Source organism: Equus caballus, chromosome 15 (genome assembly GCF_041296265.1).
Source record: "Equus caballus isolate H_3958 breed thoroughbred chromosome 15, TB-T2T, whole genome shotgun sequence".
NCBI classification, from domain to species: Eukaryota; Metazoa; Chordata; class Mammalia; order Perissodactyla; family Equidae; genus Equus; species Equus caballus.
This window is the reverse complement of record NC_091698.1, coordinates 84,403,701-84,425,990: the sequence shown is the minus strand read 5'-3', so window position 1 is coordinate 84,425,990 and position 22,290 is coordinate 84,403,701. Positions and strand designations below refer to the sequence as shown.

General features: G+C 39.3%; 2 protein-coding genes across 5 annotated transcripts; one reads left to right on the top strand and one right to left on the bottom strand.

Annotated features, from left to right (window-relative positions):
• Positions 1 to 377: 377 nt before the first annotated feature.
• Positions 378 to 3,792, bottom strand: CCDC121 (coiled-coil domain containing 121). 3 transcript variants are annotated; one of them, XM_014731238.3, is made up of 2 exons: positions 3,135 to 3,792; positions 378 to 2,676 (listed from the first exon to the last, which is right to left on the bottom strand). In XM_014731238.3, the coding sequence occupies exons 1-2, from the start codon at positions 3,614 to 3,616 to the stop codon at positions 1,722 to 1,724; spliced, it is 1,437 nt and encodes a 478-aa protein (XP_014586724.1). In that variant the 5' UTR covers positions 3,617 to 3,792; the 3' UTR covers positions 378 to 1,721. The 3 variants fall into 3 exon arrangements, with proteins under 3 accessions (XP_014586724.1, XP_070091753.1, XP_005600168.1); XM_070235652.1 differs by having other exon boundaries at positions 3,497 to 3,756; XM_005600111.4 differs by having other exon boundaries at positions 3,131 to 3,755.
• GPN1 (GPN-loop GTPase 1) lies at positions 3,267 to 20,944 on the top strand. 2 transcript variants are annotated; one of them, XM_070235655.1, is made up of 14 exons: positions 3,267 to 3,554; positions 4,653 to 4,746; positions 6,357 to 6,396; positions 7,204 to 7,270; positions 7,985 to 8,022; positions 9,715 to 9,793; positions 10,002 to 10,096; positions 11,034 to 11,079; positions 11,745 to 11,891; positions 12,613 to 12,695; positions 14,260 to 14,299; positions 14,918 to 15,008; positions 18,876 to 18,983; positions 20,232 to 20,944. In XM_070235655.1, the coding sequence occupies exons 3-14, from the start codon at positions 6,389 to 6,391 to the stop codon at positions 20,315 to 20,317; spliced, it is 888 nt and encodes a 295-aa protein (XP_070091756.1). In that variant the 5' UTR covers positions 3,267 to 3,554; positions 4,653 to 4,746; positions 6,357 to 6,388; the 3' UTR covers positions 20,318 to 20,944. The 2 variants fall into 2 exon arrangements, with proteins under 2 accessions (XP_070091756.1, XP_001502194.3); XM_001502144.7 differs by lacking the exon at positions 3,267 to 3,554 and adding an exon at positions 3,718 to 3,911.
• The last annotated feature ends 1,346 nt before the right edge of the window (positions 20,945 to 22,290 follow it).

Below are 22,290 nucleotides of genomic sequence, written 5' to 3'. Positions count from 1 at the left end.
GATGGAAGTTACCCACTCCTGAATTAATTGGGACAGCAATGGCAGGAAGGGACTTAATAGAGTAATAAGATTCTCGATCCTTCTTTCCAACTCTCGTAGCCTTAGGTATATACTTCCCTATGGTTTTTTGCATCCGCAGAGAATAGGGCTTCAAATTTGTCTTGGATACTATGTTTTTCAAGTTCAATCTTTCTGTATTTTCAGCTCATGAAGTTAAGTATTCAGGTTAAGGTGTCTGCATCCTGTCTGAAGTTCTACTTTCTGCGTTAAAACAGCCGTTTTATTATTTGCACTCTAGTATGAATAAGACATGCAGAAGCGGTAATGAGAAAAGTGATAAGTAGAAAATACATTGGAACAATAATAAAATCAATGGATAAGTTATAATTTAAAGTTTTTATTTTTAATAAAAAGTGCTTAATAACAAAGTATACATTTAACAGAAAAATTGTTAAAGCTAGAAGTTAAAGGTACATTGAGGGAGAATCATTTTTTAATCTAATTTTAAAGGAATTCACTTTACATACAGATAAAACTGGAAATTCAGGAAAATTATTTTGAAGTTTTTTGTCAAAGACTATTTCAGGAAGACAAAGTTGATTATATTTTCCCATAGAGGAGCAATGTTAAAATATGGGGTTATATTCCTATACTAGGATAAATCACTAGTCTAACCATCAATAGGTCATAAGTGCAAAAAATATAACTACCCTAAAAGTCTATACTAATTTAAAATACTATTCCCAGTTCTATTAAATAGGCACAAATATATGGCACATGTTAATTACAAAAGGCATTTCATGTACTATTAAGTGCACATATAGTAAGAAAATTAATAAAACTAAAGTACTATATTTAACATTATGTAATCTTACTTGTCATCTTAGAATTTAGGATGTTGCTAGGGAAATAGAAGGTACAGAACTCTTTAAAAAGTTGTCCAAATATTTTTAAACTTCCTTTTGATACATTTTCTGAAACAGAGGCACTCAGTCACCCCATTAATACTGGAAATATTTCTTTACAGAAAACATTTTCAAAAGTAAGAGTTGACCTAATATACATCCCTTTATCTTCTTTTCCCTTCTCAATTTACTCAGAGCTGGAATTGTAGGGGCTGCATCAGACAAAAGGCCATTCTGCCTAGTGCTTATTGAACTTGCTGTTATTAGAGTACTTTTTCACTCCTGAGAAAACTACAGAAGGAGCTACCTTGTCGCTGGCATGAACTTATAAAGAGCTTAAAAACACTTTGCCTTTGTGTGCTGAGTTGGCCTAAAGGAATGAGGATAAACTGATATTGGTTGTTTACAGAGCAGAAAGCACTGCATAGTCAATCTGAAATGCTATCTCTCAATGGTGCTTTTTCTATAAAGAGATCTAACTTAGCTAGATGAAATAAATCACCCAATTGTTCTTTCACTTCCTCAAGGTGGTTTTCTTGAGCTAGTTTAACGTATGGATATTTGGCAAATGGTATTAGGTTATCTGGAGGTTTGAAGAACATCCTGTTTATTAACAAGAGCTAATTAAAGAAAAACCTAGTTAAGTGTAGCCAGTCGCACAAATCTAGCACTGCTGGAAAACACCTAATCCTTCACACTAACACATCATGATGGATATTTTACCATAGGAACCTGAGATCCAAAAGTCTTCCTAACCAGGTTTATGTGGCACCTAAGAATACCTGCTTCAGTCCTTAATCAGTGTTATTTTAGGAATTACTTTGGATTAATCCTTGATTTGGTGCCTAGGGGAGGGGTCAGTGTGGTCTTTGGAGCTCCCTGTCCTTTTGGGCACCAACTGTGCCTTCCTTGCAGTCGTTGCCTCCCCCTAATTAAGCACTCCACATACCACTGCTCCTGCTGCAGCTGCTGCTTCTGATTTTTTAACTGGCTTTGAGTAGCCTGCAGCTCCTGGTATTGCTGGTTTAGCTGCAGGAGCTCCTTCTGTAACTGCTGGTTCTCTCTGTGGATGTCATGGCAGAACTCAAAACCATACCGCTTGGCTGCCAACTCCAAGTGCTGGGTCTTCCTTTTAAGCTCCTTTCTTTCTCTTTTTCCCAACTGCCTCATTTCTGGCTCACTCAGTTGTTGCTCCAGTAATGCTTTTTCCTGGAGGAGCTGGACCTGGATTTCCTGTTTCCTTGCTGCTGTCTCAGCTTGGGCTTTCTTTTTCTCCTCCAGTAATGTCTGCATTTCTCTCTCCTGTTTCTCCTTTACTATCGAAATATTACTCATTGCCTGCAACTGCTGCTTCAAATTGGATTGGATCTTTGCCTTCTGCAAGAGCTCTCTTTTAAGCAGTGAAGTTTGCTTGGCATATTTGGAGGCTGATTCCTGTCTCCTTCGTTCAATCTCCCCACGTTTTTGTAAATAGTTGTTCCACAGCTTGTCAGGTTGCTTTCCATACTCCTCAGTTTTCTTGGTCAGGTATTCCAGAAAGAATTTGTTTTCAGCCTGGACAAGTAACTTTTCAGTGCATAGCTGCCTGGTTTTCTCCTTCAGCGGTTCCTGTTGGATTTGAGCTTGCTTTATTTGCTTGTTCAACTTCATCATTTCCACCACTGCCTTTTCTTTAAACTTCATCTCTGCCTTTGTTAGTTTCTCTGGCTTGACAAAGTTATTAATTAAATTATGATACGGTGGGAGAGAACTACCAGAATCCTCAGCAAACCTGAAGGAAGAACAAGCAGTTCTTAACGAAAATTTAGGAAATAAAAGAAATGCCCAAGTGTACTTTAATTCATACAAGAAAATATTTTTGAGCACCTATTATGTTCCTGACGGTGTGCAAGGCAAGGGGGCTACAACTAGGGGCAAAAATGACCAGAGTGCAGTTTACAATTTACAACATGCATTCACTACAATCCTGTTAAGAATTATTTCAATTTTAAAGAGAAAACAGGTTCAGAAAATTTAAGTGACTTGGCCACGATTTACACCACTAGCAAGTGGCAAAGCCCGGGTGTGAAACCCAGCTGTTCTGACTTTTACTGAACACTACAGCAGCTACGAAGGGCCACAGGAACAGACTTGAGTGCTCGGGAGTAGGAATAAATTTCTGGGCTCTTTCACCACCTTTCCGGTTGCCGAGGGCACTACCGTGGAGGCAAGCCTCTCTTCAGTACCTACTTGAGCGGGGAATCCGAGCGTTCATCTCCAAGGTCATAGTGTGGTTCACCGAGGGTGACCGCCAAGGAGCTAGCGCTAGTGTCAGGGGCCGGCGACACGCGGAAACGGCGTCCCCGTGCGGAAAGTTCTCGCAGTTTCTCCTTTCTGTGCTCAACGGGTCTCGGGGTTGCCCAGCAACCTCCGGGGTCGCACGTCGCCCCAGGCCTGGCCCGCCCGGCTCTGAGCTGCTTAATCTCCGCTGCTGCCGAATAAGCGCTAGCAGCCGATTCTCTGACGGCTCGGTTCCTCGCTCCTTGGGGGCCGAAAGTGAAACACACGCTGCTCGTTTTCGTACTGCGGGAGCCCTGCCCTCGGGATCCCACCTGGTCTGGCTCTCCTGGGCACCGGAACTTGGCTCTTCCCAGGCCATACCCTACTACGGTGAGCGCCCCTTTTTCTGCCCCCCTCCACCATTCCTCCAAGCGTCTCCACTTCCCCGACATTATCACTAGTTGGCCCCAAAGCCGGGTCAGGACAGAAGGTACTCCGGCGCCAAGCCCGCCCCTTCGTCCTTCACTATCGGGTAGATTCGGTTGGCTGGGTTCTATCCTTCGCAGCCCAGAGAATTGTGGTCGTCTCTCTAGCCACGCATGTCTCTATGGTAAAGTGGGCGGAGCCAGGGGAAAGATGGCGGCGCCCGCAGCTGCAGCTGAGCCTCAGGCTTCCGGGGGTCCTCGGCCCCCAGTGTGTCTGTTGGTGTTGGGAATGGCGGGATCTGGGAAAACCACCTTTGTACAGGTGACATACACGGCACGGGCGTACTGGGGGCGCGCAAGAGGTGATCTGTGGCGGGCGGAAGGCCAGGGAGAAAGGGAGGTCTCTCCGGGGAGTTGGAGGGTACCAGCGCGTGGCTTTCAGGAACTTGCCAGTAACTCCAGTTCCTTCCTCGGCGAAGCCTTCTCGGACGCTAGCCTGGGTGTATTAAGTCTCTCTTCTGTGCACCCTCAGTGCATACTTGGTACAACTTACCGCGTTGTACTGGAATTGTCTTACCGATAAAATTGCCAACTCCTGAAAGGGAGAGGCTTGCAAGTAACTCTGGCAGTTAATACAGTGCTAGCACACAGGTGTAGATTGGCTAAAGAATTATTTTTTGCGCGCCTACCATGTTTCAGGGACTGGGGATACAGCGAAAACGAGATTGACAAGGTTCCCGCTTAAATAGAACTAACGTTTTAGTGGAGGAGATAGAAGAAAACCCCACGCAAAATAATGTGATCAATATATAATTATATATATAATATGTAATATAATTATAAAATAATAAGAGTAGGGGAGGCTCTGTTAGATGGGTGATAAAGGTAACATTTCAACTAAGACTTGAATGTTGGAGGTGGACATCGGGGGCGAATATTTCAGGTGGAGGGAAATTAAGTGCAAAAGTCTTCAGGTATGGTCGATAAAGGAATGGAAGTTCTCTTTTGTCCCCTTATCATGCCCCCATTATGTCGCACCATCACTCTCCTCATATCTCTGCAGAGGCTCACGGGACACCTGCATAGCCAAGGCTCTCCACCTTATGTGATCAACCTGGACCCAGCTGTGCATGAAGTTCCCTTTCCTGCCAACATTGGTAAGTAAACTGTACAGAACTGTGTGCAGTGCCTCACAGAATGGAGAGCCTCCAGACTGCCAGTCTTCAATGCTTTCATTTTTTCTGAACTACCTTTACTTCCCTTGGATTTGCTAGAATCCATAAATAGCCTTCTCCCTTATTCACATCTTCTCTTTGTTTACTCCCTCTTCTTTCCTAAATTTCTTTATTTCCTTACCATTCACCTTTCTCTCTTCCTTCTTTCTGACACTATGTTGTCAGGCTAATGTTATTTGGGAAAATGAAGTGATAGAAGGTCCTTTCACTTCTAGGCCATAAACCCTTCAGCAGGCTCTGATACATAAACCTTTTTTATTTAGTTTCTTTTCTGAAAGTTTAATTAGAGTGTAAGGGTTCTTGTTTGGTACTTCACGTATTCATCTGTAGGAACCTTGCTTCCACTCCTAAAGTTACGTGGGAGAATGTGTGTGATTATGCACATGTGGGGTTCCTAGTTATCATCAGACTTTAAAAGGAATCTGTGACTATAAAAAAGAATTAGAATGGATGTGATCCAGTGTCATGATTCTTAATAGAATCTGGGCTTCCTGATTTCCAGGCTATCTCTGTATGCTAATCATCTCCCTCCTTATCTCTTCTTAATCCTGTTAAGCTGCTTGTACCCTAAACATAATAATAAAGGAAGACCTTGTATTAAGAAGCAGAGATCATTTTGGTAAGAGTTTGGGAAAAAATTGCCCATCTTCTCACTTAAAGGATGGAATTCTAATACTTGATGGAGTAGGTCTACAAATTAGTAGATAGGTTTAGTTAGATGTTACTGGACGTATTAATTGTTTTCTAAAAATCATGTCTCGGGGGGCCAGCCGTGTGACCAAGTGGTTGGATTCTCATGCTCTGCTGTGGCAGCTGAGGATTCCCTGGTTTGGATCCTTGGTGCGGACCTACACACTGCTCATCAGGCCATGCTGTGGTGGCATCCCACATAGAAGAACTAGAATGACCTGTAACTAGAATGTACAACTATGTACTGGGGCTTTGGGGAGTAAAAAAAAAAGAAAATCATGTCTGCATTACCTTTGTTACCAGTAAGCAATTAGTAAGAAATAAGTCTTTTTTCTTGACTTAGCTCCCTTTTTCTATGTGTATGGTCACTGATAATGCATTTAAGTTCTATAAAGCTTTTCTCCTTGTCTCAGATCATCTCTACCATAACTTGAGATCTCCTAACCTAACATTTTTCATGGGTTACATGGCAGTTATCCTTTTAAGAAAGGAAACCAGTGTGAAGCTGGAGAAATTAGTGGAAGAGAATGCTGACAAGAGAAGCCTAAAAGACTAGTTTCAGTTTTTTGCTGATAGGGAAAGTACTTACAGGGCATCTTTTGCCCTTCTGTTCTTCTCCTCACAGTCTTGTTTCTTTTGCTATCACAGTTCAATGATCTTAGCTTAAAAATTTAGAAAACAAATTTAAAAGTGACTTAGATGCCAAGAGAGAAACTTATTTTTTTTCCTCAGAGGAAGCAGACATGGCTTGAGCGGCCTGTTGGCTTAGGCTATTACAGATGGAAGATCTCACACTGTATTCTTTTTATATATTAAATTCCAGTTAATTTTTTTCCCTCCAGATATTCGTGACACTGTGAGGTATAAAGAAGTCATGAAACAGTATCCTTTTCCTCACCTACTGCAGTGTTCACTCGTCTTTGGCCAGTTACTGTCTGTATTTTATGGCTTTGAAAGAATGTTTTTGTGTTTCCTTGTGAAATATACAAGCAAAAGCATTTGATTGCTTTAAGATAATTTTGGTAAGAGGATGGAAGGTGAATGTGGGGAGAGATATTGTAGATGATTAGAAATACTATTTCAGCTTGTGATTTCAGTTTTCTTACCATCTTCCCTGGGCTGTTGTAATTAGCACAGAGAAAGAGAGGCAAGCTGATGATGTGTCTGGATCCCACAGGGTAGTATTCCCTTGGAGGATACATCTGTTGGTCACCACATCTTCAGACTAGGAAACTCAGAAGTGAGTAGGTTTAGTATGATCAACTCTTACTACATTGCTGTGTGAAATGTGTACTTTCCCTGTAAGTAAGTCTAGGTAGGAACACTAATTATAATCAGCATGTTGCTTGATTAGTGAGGATCAGAGCAAGGAGTGTTATATAGATGATCTTAATGGCTAATGCCAGCAGGCTGTCACTGCCTGATGGATCTGTCTATTACATTTTGGTCACTTTAGTTTCTTCATTTTGACTGACCATCCCTAAAATGAGGAAGACCTTGATAATAAATGTTTTCCTATGAGGTTAAGGTTGTGTGGTACATACCTTAAGGTAGTCAAGGATTAGCTTGCCAATATCCATTCATGGAATGCTAATGTTATAATTCTGTTTATGTGAGTGATAGCTTATGTATGAATTTTATCATCTAAATTGATCTATAAGCAATTTAAATCCTCAGCTAAGTGTCTAGATATGGACTTGGGCCCAATGGTGGCATAGTGACCTCACTCAATCTCTTCGCTACAAGATTTGATCAGGTATGTCTGTCTTTACTTACATAAGCATGGCTAAAACCTGAGACTCTTAAATGCTTTAGCTTCATCACATTGGGAAAGAAGAGCAATAAACCAGGATGTAAATATAGAAAATAAGTAGGCATTTTGGGAGACAGAGAAGTAGGCTGTGAGAGGACGATCAACGTTGTGAGACACTTCACATTTAATATTTGTGACAGCCAATAAAACAGAAATCCAGGAAATCTGGGTTCTTTTCTTGATCTGTTATTGGCTTTCAGTGTTACCCTGTGGATAGAATGGTGGGTGAGGGAGTGGGATGGGCTAACAGGCATGGGATGGAAAGATAATGGGGCTTTTAACTTTTGACAAACAGTTGTCATCAGTTGGGTTTTCTTTGTCCCTTCTTCTGTGAGTGTTTTGTAATCATTAATTTTTTACCCTGATGTTATTCTATGAGACAGGCTATTAACATTTTACTGAAGCACTAAGAGAAATGACTTGCCAGTGACAGATCAAGTCCTCAGCTTCTCAGGTCCTTGCACTGTGCCCTAGGGTGTTGTAGTGCTGCTGATGTGGCTGTGTTTCTTTGGTTCAGTGAGTTTATTAGTGTCCTAAGAATGAGAATATAGAGATTCAATAATTAATGGTGCCTTGGAGGCAGGCCACCTTGGAGAGGGTTGTGTGATTTTTGTGTTGAAATTGGATCCTACTGGAATTGGCATCTTTTTCTTTTAGGTGATGAAATTTATTGAGAAGGCCCAGAACATTTCTAAGTAAGTGATTTCAGTTAATGCTAATATTTATTGCTCTTTAGTTGACACTAGGTTTTTTGAAGGATTTTGGGATACCATCAAGCTCTGAAAGGATGTAGCTTGAGATGAAACCATTAGAAATGAAAAAAAAAATGGGCAAGAAAATCATTAAGATGCTATATGGTGTAGAGCTAAATTTAATAGTATCCCACCCCCAGTCACTGTGGTATATGCCCATGGCTTCTTAGGAAATATTTTGAGACTTAGTCCAAATTCGGTTGTCTACCTGCCTTCTCTTGGGAAACCATCCTTGTTGGCATTAAAGTCTCTGAAACACCTTTCTAACCCTTGTTTAAATGAATATAATTTACATGATTCAGAGAGAATAATTATTTTTTAATTTAAAAAGTATCAAAATATAAAATAAAATATGTTCTTATTATCCACAATTAACTGTTGTTAAATCTTTAACAGGTTTGCTTTTTTCCAAAAAAGAAAGATAATTAATTTTTGTAAAAAAGGATATATGCTCATTGTAAAGAATTCAAACCACATATAACATTTAAAAGATGAAATTATCCTTCACTAGATTCCCACTAGAAATAACTATCATTATTATTACTATCAGTGACTGTCATTCCACGTTTCTATGCATAGATAGAAGGATGGATGGATGGGGTGTTTCACAAAATTGGGATCATACTAGAGGTAGTTTTTTAAAATAATAGCTTTATTGAGATATAAATTCACATACCATAAAGTGCAGTCCTTTAAAGTATACTATTTAGTGGTTTTTAGTATATTTACGAAATTGTGCATTGATCACCAATATCTAATTTCAGAACATTTTCCTCATTCCCAAAAGAAACCCCGTATGCATTGGTGATTATTCCCTCTTCCCCCTTTCTCTCGGCTCTTGGCTGCACCATTTTATATTCCCACTAGCGAAGTGTGAGGGTTCCAGTTTCTCCACATCCTCTCCAGTGCTTGTTATTGTCCTTGTTTTTCATTGTAGCTATCTTAGTGAGTATAAAGTGGTATCGCACGGTGATTTTGATTTATTTTTCCTCAATGATTAATGATGTTGAGCATCTTTTCATGTACTTATTGGCCATTGCTATACGTTTGGAGAAATGTCTATTCAAATTCTTTGCTCATTTTTAAAAGCAGCTTTATTGAGATATAATTCATATACAGTTCACCCATTTAAAGTGTTCAATTCAGTGACTTTTAGTATAGTCACAGACTTATGCAACCATCACCATGATCAATTTTAGAACATTTTCATCACCTCAAGAAGAAACCCTGTATTCTTTAGTTATCACTTGTCTATTCCTCCATTTCTCTCTCCCCTCCACCTTCCTCAACCCCCACCCCAAAGCAACTGGATAGTTTCCCCAGAGATGTACGTTCTGGTTTTGCTTATCCCTCATTTTTAACGCAATGTATTTCTATAACTATCACAATTTTCCCTCTGATCATTTGCAGCAATTTATGGACTGCTGCTCATGCCTATTAGCATGAATTTTGGACATTAAACATAGTCTAGGTGAATGTGGTATGCATTTTAAGAGCAATGGGAGGAAGTTAGACTTAGCAGTATGAAGAGGTTATTCTAATCTTGGATAACCAGATGTTTAATGTTTTGTGTGATGGAATATCTTTTAGCATTGCACAAGTATAATACTTATTTAATTGTTTTTCTTGACACAGATATGTCTTGATTGACACACCTGGACAGATTGAGGTATTCACCTGGTCAGCTTCTGGGACAATCATCACCGAGGCCCTGGTAAGTTTTCTAGGACTTGTTACTAAGAATAACTAGAGAGCTAGACTGGGTACGGATCTTTTTATTGCCTGACACCTTATATGGAAGGGAGTTACAGAGCTCTTCATACCCTGCCTAAAGTGGTTCTCCCTTGCTAAGGAAGGTAGGAAAAGTTTGGGGACAGGTCATGAGCCGTCTTACTAAAACTTTGATTATTTTGTGGCTTTAGGCATCCTCATTTCCAACGATTGTCATTTATGTCATGGACACATCACGAAGTACCAACCCAGTGACCTTCATGTCCAATATGCTCTATGCTTGCAGGTAATTGATTATCGGTGGGCATGGTATTACATCAAGGTATGAGGCCTCCTCTTCTTTTCTTTTGAGTCCTGAGTGCTTACCCCTAGACTTCTGCTCATTCAGATTTGCCACTCAGTTTAGCGGCAGTGAGTTGGGGAAGAGGCACATGTGTTGTTGGCATTCTCTGTCAGCAACTTCTCATCTTCCTCCCTTGCTTGTTATAGAAATAGGTGGTGTATGAATATTAACCTTCTGGTAGTTGCTCCTGGTTTAATGAAATCCAAGTCTAAAAAGAACAGAACCCTCTGGTCTAAGTGTTCCTTTTCTGTGTTATGATAGGTAGAGTGAGATTATAACATGAGGAGAGATTATGAATAAAAAGATTTGTTCATAATTCTGAAATGCATGGGTTTGCCCCAAGCGTAGTGCAAATAAGAGAGGAAGGACATGCGTCACTGGGCTATGTTAGTGCATTAAACCTAGGAGCAAGGCAGACCATTATTAAAGCTGAGAGAATTTGATCTGGGGGATACACAAAAGCCATCACCGACATTTGTCTCCTCTAATATGATTAGGGATGTCTCTTCTTATTAGATGCAAAAAATCCTAATCCAGATAAAAATCTGATGACCTTCACATTATTTTATTTTCATGTTAATTATTTAAAAGACAATTATTTGGTGAAAACAAGCAAACAGATACACAGAGAAAAAGGATCAGTATCAAAATATTACTCCAAGAAAGAAGGAGAGAGAGAGAGTGTGTGTGTGTTGCTTGCTTGATGGTGACGGTGGTTTCCCTCTTGAGAGAGGAAAATAGGTGCGTGCCGCATCAGAAGGGAGACCTATATTTAGAATCAACCCATTCCCCTCCTCTTTCCTCAGTTCTCACACTGACACTGGGCAAACAAGAGCTTAAGTGCTTTTGCTAATAATATGTCTTGATGTTTGATTTTCAGCATCTTGTACAAAACCAAGCTGCCTTTCATTGTGGTTATGAATAAAGTAAGTGGATCCTCCTGTTATGATTCAACATTTCTTTTCATTAGAACCTTGTGTTATCAGAAGGTTTGGGTAGGTGAGGATTATTTCAGATGCTAGAGAGCAGATTTAAGCTTAACTGAACCAAAGCCATGAGCACTTCTAGGAAAAAGTTTCAATCAAGTTGAAAGAATATTTATCACTGTCTCCCACCCAGAGTTATTTTAGGCTAGGTAGAGTAGCCCCTCAACCATGGCGTATAGGTTACCCCACAGAATCCAGGCTGTGTAAATCAGGGAGGGACTGCTAGTCTGTTGGAAGTGGCAATTAAAACATACAAAAACAAAACTTCCCTGTCGTTCGTTGATGGCGAAGATGCAAGAGACTACTTGACTTTAGAGCCTGGAATGTGGTGGCGTCCACTGCAGCCATGGTCACTTGGTAGTGAATAGTGAAGGGTCTGCATCAACCAAGAGAACACGTATCTTAATTTAATTATTTACGCTATTCAGCAGTCTTGGCTCTTTGTGGTTTGTTGCAGTGGAGAAGGAAATGGGGGAAGCAGAGAAGAAAATATATGAATGATTGCTTTTTGCTGTCACCAGTTAATTAAAAAAAAATTTTTTTTGCCATTATTTGGTGTCTAACCTCATGTCTGGTTGCTGATAGTTGACTTCTCTCTGGTACAGACTGACATCATTGATCACAGCTTTGCAGTGGAATGGATGCAGGATTTTGAGGCTTTCCAAGATGCCTTGAATCAAGAGACTACATATGTCAGTAACCTGACTCGTTCCATGAGCCTGGTGTTAGATGAGTTTTACAGCTCGCTCAGGGTAAACTTTCTCTTGCTCATACTGACAGTCTCTCCAAATAACCTTTTAACCCATAGGGCTGGCTTTGCAAGTGTCTTAGAAAGAAAGTTCCTTACATTCTGAAAAGTAACTTTTAAAGCGTTGCTTATTTATAACTGGAGGTCTAAAAGATAAATAAGATAGACCCTACCCTCAGAGAGTTTATGGTCTAGTTGGGAGAGAAGGCTACACACAGAATTGAGACGTGATATATTGTGGTAAATACCTTGAGAAAGATTGTAAGTTGGGCCTGATGGTGGGGAGGGGCAGATCACTTTTTATGTGGGGGATTTTGGAGCATATGACATTAGAGGTATGCTTTGAAGGAAGGATAAGATTTATGTAAGCAAAAGTAGGTATGGGCGGCAGGGAGTATGTTACTTGCCCAAGCAAAGGCATTGAGATAGTAATTTTTGTAGAGAATAGTCAGTGGTTTGATTTGATAGGGAATAGATAAAAAGTCCTGCTACTTATTCAGTCCTAATTATCTTGCTTTTTCAGTTCTCTATTTTTCATAGACTTATTTCCATGACTTTTGACTAGGCATGCTGTTTTGTTTTGTGTTAGCTTGTCTGTTTGTCAGAGGCTTTTTAAAGTATCTACGCCTCTTTTATGAAGATTTTATAACATTTGGACAAAATAACGTACACCATTTAAAAATATACTGTTGTTTCCTCAGTGGCATTAATGATACTTTTGGCAGGTGGTGGGTGTGTCTGCTGTTCTGGGTACAGGCTTAGATGAATTCTTTGTGCAAGTCACCAGTGCTGCAGAAGAGTATGAAAGGTGAGGATAAAGGAAAATCTTATTGCTGACATTCTTACTAATACACAGTTCTGATCTGACAGCAGTTTTGCCAGGCAAAGCATTTCGGTTTTCAGTTGTATGTATTATTTGTCCTGCATATGTCTACTGGATCTGACCACTCTTAGGGGTAACAATTTTCCAGTACCTTTTTTTCTAAAAAATAAGAGTATAAAATCTTCACTGTATTGAATGATTAAGAGCAGGAATCATCAGACTTTTTTTGTACAAAGCCAGATAGTAAATAAATATTTTGGGTTTTGTGCGCCATATGGTCTCTGTTGCAACTACTCAACTCTGTCTTTGTCATGCAAAAGCACCTAGAGATGATTTGTAAACAAATGGGTATGGCTGTATTCCATAAAAATTTGTTTACAAAAACAGGCAGTGGGCTGGCTTTGGCCTGTTTGCCCCACTGACTGATTCCCAATTAAGAACATGGACTTTGGAGAACCAGCCCTAATGGCCTAGTGCTTAAAGTTCAGTGCTTACCACTTTGCTGGCCCTGGTTCACTTCCTGGTTGTGGAACCACGTCACCCATCTGTCAGTTGCCATGCTGTGGCAGCAGCTCACATAGAAGAACCAGAATGACTTACAACTAGGATATACAATCATGCACCGGGGCTTTGGGGAGGAAGGAAAAAAAAAAAAGAGGAAGATTGGCAATAGAGGTTAGCTCAAGGTGACTCTTTCCCTGCAAAAAAAAAAAAAAAAAGAACATAGAGTTTGGAGTGAGACAGGCATGGGTTAGATTTCTGTTTCTTCCGCTTAATAAATGAGTGACCTTAGCAAGTTTTCATCATTTGTAGATCAGGAATAATAGCATTTATTGCTAAGGTCATTGGTAGGATCATTTGAGAAAATATATCTAAAGTACCAGCACAATTGCTGACACATAGTAAACACGTATCATAATAAATGATGGTTAGAACTGTTGTCATGGTTAATACTGGAATTCCCTTTACCTAAAGGAAAGTGGAGTCAGAGCACCTATACACTTTCCTTAGGCCCGTGGCCTGATAATTGGCTGCTTACTAGCATGTTCCTTTGGCTTCATACTTAACAAGATCCTAACAACCTCACTGTGGTTTTCAGACACGTATTCTGATTTTGATTCATTAGACAAGGGTTTTTTTTGTGTGTGGTCAAAGCCTCAGGATAGACTCTTTTCTGTATCCTTTCATTGATGCCCAGATAAACCACATAATTATATAGTGGACTTCCTGAGCCCAACAGGCCTAGGTTCTTTTACTCATCTCACATGTTTTTCCAAATGAATGATGAGCTCATCAGTCATGGTCTCCAGAATTAATCTTTCCAGCTCAGCAGTCAGTCTGTTGTCTCTTTGCTGGTTTCAGGGTGGGGCAGGCACCTTGGCTTTAATTCCACAGGGGTAGAACCTCAGTGACTCCGACTTGTTACATCTGATGTTCAGTGAGGTAAGATCTACTGTTATTGTCAGAATCGTAGGAAAATGGAAGTGATGTGGAGGTGAGCAGGACAAATTATTAAGCAGAGGAATTTAGAAAGTGTTTCTGTTTCCAGGGAGTATCGTCCTGAATATGAACGTCTGAAGAAATCACTGGTAAGAGAGGGGGCTATTTGTGTATTTTAGGGCCACTTAAAAAACCACCTCAAACCATGTACTGATCCTCCTGCCATAAATGCTTTTGTTTTGGCTGTCATATCTTTTAGATGTGTGTTAATTTAAATTTGTAAATTTGTGTGTGTGCTGTCTCGATGCAGAAAGGCCCCTTAATTATTTTTCTTCTTTTTATTTGATTTTTCCTGTCATATATGCTAAGCCCTTGTGCCCCACCCCCACCCCCTACTCCAATGTCCACTTTAAGGTTAGTTGTAGAATTTTGTTTAAGAACTTGTGGTTCACAACTCTTATCCCAAATTTTCAGGTTTCCTGCCCCCATTGGCTTCATTGGGCCTTCCCATCATGTCTATTTGAGGGTTCTTTTGATTTGCTTTTGTGTCCAGTTTCTGAAACTTAATTCAGTTTGCAGAGCCCTCTGGTCTGAATTCCTGCTAATCTGGGTCCACACTGTTCAGTGTTTCTGTTCCCATATCAGCCATCCATTAGCTGCCTCAGAGTTTAAATAGCCTGTAGTATTTGTATAATGGGTCATCTCCAGTTAGAAGTCTGACATCTAACTGGGACTCCTTTTTTAATCTGACATTTTTCTCTCTACAGGCCAGTGCACAGAGCCAGCAGCAGAAGGAACAGCTGGAACGCCTTCAGAAAGATATGGGCTCTGTAGCCTTGGACGCAGGGACAGCCACAGGTATGGAGGGTCTATCGGTGTTAGGAACTAAAAGGAGGGTACACTTATTTAAGAGAGAGAAAGAGAAAAGGATAAAGTAAATGTGGTATTTTCTATCGATTGATCAATCGATCAATTGATCTGTCTATATCTAAATCTGTCTGTCTATCTATCTATCTATTTATCTATCTGTCTGTGTAAATCCTGGGTCTGCATTGTATTTACTTAAAATGTCTCTTAGTCTTCTTTGGTCTGGAATGGTTCCTTAGTCTTTCCTTGTATCTCATGACATTGACATTTTTGAAGTGTGCAGACAGACACAGTGGTATACCTATATCTAACACCTGTGTTAAAGAGGAATTCATGGGGCTGGCCCTGTGGCCAAGGGGTTAAGTTCTTGCACTCTGCTGTAGGCGGCCCAGTGTTTCGTTGGTTCGAATCCTGGGCGCAGACATGGCACTGCTCATCAAACCACGCTGAGGCAGCGTCCCACATGCCACAACTAGAAGGACCCTCAACGAAGAATATACAGCTATGTGCCGGGGGGCTTTGGGGAGAAAAAGGAAAAAAATAAAAAATCTTTAAAAAGAAAAAAAAGAGGAATTCACCATATATCTCTATCTATCTATCATATCACATTCACTTTATCCATATTTACTTTTCATATATATATATCTATATGATTTGGGAAGGCAAACCCCTGAAAGTTGTATACAGTTGCATCACTTTGGGTTATTCCTTGTCAGGTAGTTTTTCTTTTACTTTGGCAAGGTACTTGATATCTACTTTATTTTTTAAAAAATATATATATTTTTTACTGTTTATTTTGACTTAATTTCATATTAACAGAAAAGTTGCAATGAATAGTACAAAGAATTGCCATATAACCCTTCAACCAGATTCCCACAATGTTAATATTCTATCACATTTACTATATTCTCTTTCTCATATATGTATGACTTTATATTTTATATAGATATATGTATCATATATAATTTCTTTCTAAATCATTTAGGAGTAAGTTGCAGACACAGTGAGCCTTTACCCTTGAATACTTCAGTCTGTTTCCTAAAAACAAGGGCATTATTTTATATAACCTCATTGCAGTTATCAAAAATCAGGAAATTAACATTGATGCATTAGTTATCTAATGTATAGACATTATTTGGAGTTAGCCATTTGCCCTTTATAACAGGAGAAAATCCTGGATCTGCAGTGCATTTAGTTGTCATGTCTCTTATTCTCCTTTAATCTGGAATGATTCCTTATTCTTTCTTTGTATTCCATGACACTGACATTTTCGAAGTGTACAGGACAGTTATTTTATGGAATGTTCCTTGATGTGGGTTTGTCTGATGTTTCCTCATGATTTGATCAGGTGGCACATTTTTGGCAGAACTTTACAGAAATGAAGTTGTGTTTTTTCCATATGTCATATCAGGAGGCACACAGTGTTGATTTGTCCCATTACTGGTGATGATAACTTTGATCATTTGCTTGAAGTGATATCTGCCAGATTTTTCATCATAAATTTATTATTTTTTCCTTCGTAATAAGTATTTTATGGGGTGATGCTTTGAGATTATATAAATATCCTTTTAATTTTAAAATGCTCACCCACTGGTCTTAATATCCATTAATGTACTAGGGACAGTATCCATTTTTGTGTCATACATGTTGCAGATATTTTCTCCCTGTTTGTCAGCTGTCCTTTGACTTTGTTCGTGGTATTATTTTGCCATGCAAAAGTTTTTATTTTGTTTTGTTTTGATAAAGTCAAATTTATTTATTATTACAACTGGATTTTGAGTCATAATTGGGAATCCTTTACTTACACCTCTGTTAAAGAGGAATTCACTTGTGTTTTATTAGAGAATTTGTAAAATGGTTTCATTTTCTGCATTTAGATCCCTGACCCATTTAGAGTTTATTCCTAGGTATGGTGTGAGGTACATATGATCTCTGTTATCTTTTTCATAAAGAGTTGTACCCGCACTATTTATTAAAAAGTCTGCCTTTGCCCCAATGATCTCAGATGCTACCTGTAACATATACTAAATTTCCATGTGTACTTGGGTATATTTCTGGACTACCAGTTTTATTCTTCTGGACTGTCTGTGTGCTTGCAGCATGCTGTTTTAATTATGTAGAGGCTCTATGGTATGTTTTAATATCTGCTAGGGCTAGTCCCCTTCATACTTTTCTTTTTTACTGTTTCCCTGGGTATTCTTGCATGTCTATTTTTCCACATGAACCTAAGTATCAATTTATCTAGTTTGCTAAAAAAGCTCTTGGGTATTTTTATTGGGATTGTGTTATTTTCATGAATTAATGTAGGGAGAAGTGACATCTCTATGATGCTGAGTTTTCCTATCCAAGAACAAGGAATGTATTTATATTTGTCAAGTCTACTTTTGTGTCTTTTAGGAGTGTTTCCTTGTGTACATTTTGCATATTTTTTGTTACATTTATTTTAAGGATTTTATCTTCTGTTAGTGATGAAAATGGGATTTTCTGAACGATTATATCTTCTAACTGGTTATATTGGTGTATTTAAAGGCTCTTAATTTCTGTATATTAGTCTTTTTATCCTGCCACTTTACTGACTTTTTTAATTGTTCAAGTTAGTTTTGTCATTGATTCTCTAGAGGCTTCTCAGTTGGTGCTCATATTTAAATATATACACCCCACCCATGCATGCTTATTGATGAACTGATCTTTAAAGGAGTGAAGTTCTCTTCATGAAAGATATTGCTATACATCTAGTAGAGAACAGCAGAACCACTTGGAGGAGGAGATACTGGATACTGGCTGGGTTTACCAGTTAAGTGATCTTGCCTGTGCCATCCTTGTTGCACACCTCAGCAAAATAAATTTCTATCTGCCATGGTCCTTTGGAAAAACTCATGAATATGTGAAATGGCAAATGTTAAATTTACTGCTTGCAAAGGATCTGCTCTCCTCAGATAGCCTGTTCAAGATTGGGGGAATTTCAGTAAATTATTTGAGGAATGTCACAAGTATAGTTGCATAATTCTTAGTTAGGCACAGAATGAGGCATTGACTGTCAGCACACCATGTCATCATCCTGTTTCAGGCCCACAGGCCCCTTGAGGTTTGCGTCCCTTGATGTTGCTGCTGTTGGCCACCCTTTTTCTCTAGCTGAGCACTCTCAAACCTCTTAGGCTGCTGAAGAGAGCGGTCATGCTCCCATGTCTTTAGAATACTTGGCATAGGTCGAGGTTCTAGTAGAGACCACCTCCCGCTGAATCTCCTGCCCAGTAATTACTTGATTAGACTTTTTCTTGATAATCGGGACTCAGCCCTTATTTGGTTTCCCTGGGTTGGGAATTTCACCTCTACTAGTACATTCGATTTTCCATTTTTTTCCCCTCTCTCTTTTTCTTGAATAATGCCCTGGCTCCTCTACTCTAGATCATTTCACCGTGTATTCTTTTCAGGCTCTCTCTCAACTTAAATTTCCACCAGGAAGCTTCCTTAGTTCTCCATACTTTTACCCTTGACTGACCAGCCCACTGGATCTGCTCAAATGTCTTTAGCCTTCATAGGAAACACCATAGCCTCTTCCAACCTGTCAGCTAGTAAAAATGAATGACGTTACTATCAAGACAACTACTTGAGAATTATTTTCCTCAAGTTAAAAATGACCTTTTGGATTTTGGGGATCATGATAACACTTTGTGAACGAAACTAGTGTAGAAATATTAAGTGGTATTAACATTACATTTAGAAGAGGTGGGATCCTGCCTTTTATCATGACCACTTTCATCCTGCCAATTGATAATCATAGTTACTTATTGGTTCATAATCACCTTTTTGAGGAGGCATATGTTCCTGACATGCTACTGATAGGTGTTTTCTCTGTAGACAGTTTATCTCCTGTGCTGGACCCTTCTGACTTGATCTTGACTCGGGGAACCTTGGATGAAGAGGATGAGGAAGCAGACAGTGATACTGATGATATTGACCACAGAGGTAAGAGGTGGCTGAGGTGGCTCTTGAAAACAGAATAGCTGCTTATCCTCACATTGTTTGCTTAGGAGCATCTTCTTGTTGAGAGAAGACCTTAAGCACACAACCAGTAACAGGGGAGAGAGGAGATGGTAAAGATATATTGAGAGTTCCTGGCCTTCCTACTGAATGGTTAATATTAAGCTGATTACAGGCCTTTTATTAGTCTCGTGTCTTCTCATCTTTGGGTCCTAACTCAGTTTGAAGAATCCAGGCTTTTTGTTTATTATAATTATTGTTTCAAGAACACGTAAGGAGGCCTCAGCAGAGCTAAATCCGTCAGAAGTGACTGTAACATTGAGGATAGAATGCTCTGGAAACCCAAAAGTCTTCCTTCCACTGAGCATAGTTTTAAGGCCTATGAGCAGAATCTCTTTCTTGAGACAGCCCTAAAAAATGTCCTAGATATGACCAAGAGCAAACTTCTCTTTACTCCAGTGTGCTGGATGCTAACATGTAAATTGCCTCATTTAATCAGATTTATTGTGGTAAATTTACAAATAGTAAAACCCACCCTTTTAAAGTGTATAATTTGATGAGTTTTAACACATATATGTAGTCTTGTAATCACCATCATAATCAAGATACAGAACACTTGCATCATCTCAGAAGTTCCCTGATGCCCAGTTTTAGTCAGTCCCTTCCTGCATACCTAGTTCCTGGCAACCACTGATGTGATTTCTGTTCTTATAATTTTGCCTTTTCCAGAATGTCATAATTGGAATCACATTATTTAACTTGCATTTCTTTTCACTCAGTCTAATGCTTTTGTGATCCATCCATGTTGTTGCATGTGTCATCAGTAGTATGTTCTTTTTTTATTGCTGAGTAATACTCCATTATGTGGATGTACCACAATTTGTTCATCCATTCACTAGCTGATTGGCATTTGAATTGTTTCTAGATTTTGGCTATTGTGAATCAAGCTGCTATTTCATTCATAGGTCTGTGGACACGTTTTCATTTCATTTCTCATGGTTAAAAATATGTAGGAGAGGGACTTCATTTTAGTTATTTTATAAGGGAGGTATTCTCCCCACTTATATTTTGGGCAACATGATACATAGAACATGCTTTTGGGAGATAATTCCTTATTGGGACAATTGAACAGTTTTTTAGAAATACTGTATCTGATGGATTGGTGACAACAACTCTTATCCACCTATCTACTGGGAGAGTTTAAAAAGAATTGACTTTCTTTTTTCCTTGCAGTTACAGAGGAGAGCCATGAAGAGCCAGCATTCCAGAATTTTATGCAAGAATCAATGGCACAGTACTGGAAGAGAAACAACAAATAGTTTCTAGAAGACAAAATTTTGGAACACTGTGTGAAGGAATTATCCTTACCTCTGACTGGGAGCTAATATAAAGGACGAGTTTGTTCAGAATAGCAGAGTTTCTCTTAGTAGGGAAATCTCCTGACTTGGATGAAGCCAAGGATAGGAGACATTTGGACCTGGCAGGTAGATGCCACTTCCCCTTGGCCTTTCCCTTGGATTTATGCAAGGAAGGATATTCTGACTGTTTTTGGATGCTGATATCCCTTCAAGTCTAAAACTTCAAGTTTTATCATTTGAAGTCAAATATTTTTGCTGCTGATGGATAGAAGAGAGAGAGAACTTAGTGTTCACGTCACATCTCTGTTAATAGGCTGGATCTATAGCCTCTACTGCCCCAGCATCTTGCCCTTGAGCCTGCTCCACAAGTTCCCCTCCTTTCAGCAGAAAGGCAGAGGGGAAATATGAGCTTGTCCAGAGTGGCAGTGCAGTCTCCTTGGCAACCAATCAATGTTGGTATGAAATGTGCCTCACACTGGGTAGCTCATTATAGAACACCAGCTTTGTCGAAGAAAGTGAGCAAAACATAATTAATGAGTAAGAGTCCTGCTTTCAATGATGACTTGGATAAAGAGTTTTTTATTTTAACTTTGTTGTAAGCCTGCTTGTCATAATTTCAAATAAGAAAATTAATCATTGCAAATAGCTTCACTTCTTTTCAACAGAGGTTTAAAGCCACATGTCCAGACCGGTCTCAATAAGGAGGTGATGGTTACTCAAGTTTCCCATGTACACATACCTAGTAACCAGGTACAGAGCCAGGCCCTGTTTGTATTGTACTTTGAACTTAATGCAAAGTATCCTTGGTGATTTACTCAAAGGCCGTAGATTTGGGTCAGGTGCACATTCCATACATAACAGCCATGGTGAGGGTTTGCCTTGCCCCCAGAGTCCTCACAGTATCTTAAAACATAATACATTTCTCTTAAGGAGTTTTATCCCTGCCTAATCTGTATTCTAATTCAGTGGTTCTCAAAGTGTGGTCTCTGGACCAGAAGCATCAGCATCTCTGGGAAATTGTTAGAAATGGTACACTCAGAAACTGAATCAGAAACTGTAGGGGTGGGGGCTGGCAATCTGTTTTAATAATCCCCCCAGGGGACTGGTGCATGCTAATTTTGAGAACCAGTGCACTAACTCAGCCTGTGACATAATCCCAGGCCAGATGAATCTCAGGTATTGTTCCTCACATGACCTGCTTTACCAGAGTATCCTAACCGTGACCATTTGGTGCCTTTTCTCCAATTTAAACATTCTAAAAATAAGTATTTTATTTTACCATGAATTATTAATTTCGATATTCTGTAACTGGCAAGAACCACAAGTCTAAAAGTTTGAACCTTTTCTTGAAGAGGAAACTCTTTGCACAGCAAAACTCTGAACACACCTGGTTTTTCCCCTTAGTGCCTTTGAATACTTTTTCCTTAAAGAATAACTTGTCTAGCTTATGCTATAAGCTCCATAAGGGCAGGGACAAAGTTTTACTCATCTTTGTATCCCTTGTACAGGACCTAGTTCATAATAGGTACTCAATAAATGTTTGCTAACTGAATGGATTAAATACTAGATGGCTACTTACATAAATAAAAAAGGGAAAATGAAGCTAAGCCTGGAACAGGAAGGGTCTGGTTAAGTGTGCTAAGTATGTACCATTAGGAAATTTATAAATGATCTGATAATTTAAATTATAACTTCATTTTGTTGCTGTTGCATTCACCTTTATTCTCAATGCCTGGGACATTTCAGGCACTCAATAATGTACTAGTTAAAGCTGTGCCTTAATTCTTGGTCTCTATTAAAAGGGTACACTAAATTTCACAAGACTTGTATTTTGCACCCAAAAACCACCAAAACTTAAATAGTGTTTAACATGCTGACATCCATTACCAAGGAATAAGGCACACATTTGCTAATTACTCATAATTATTCCAGTG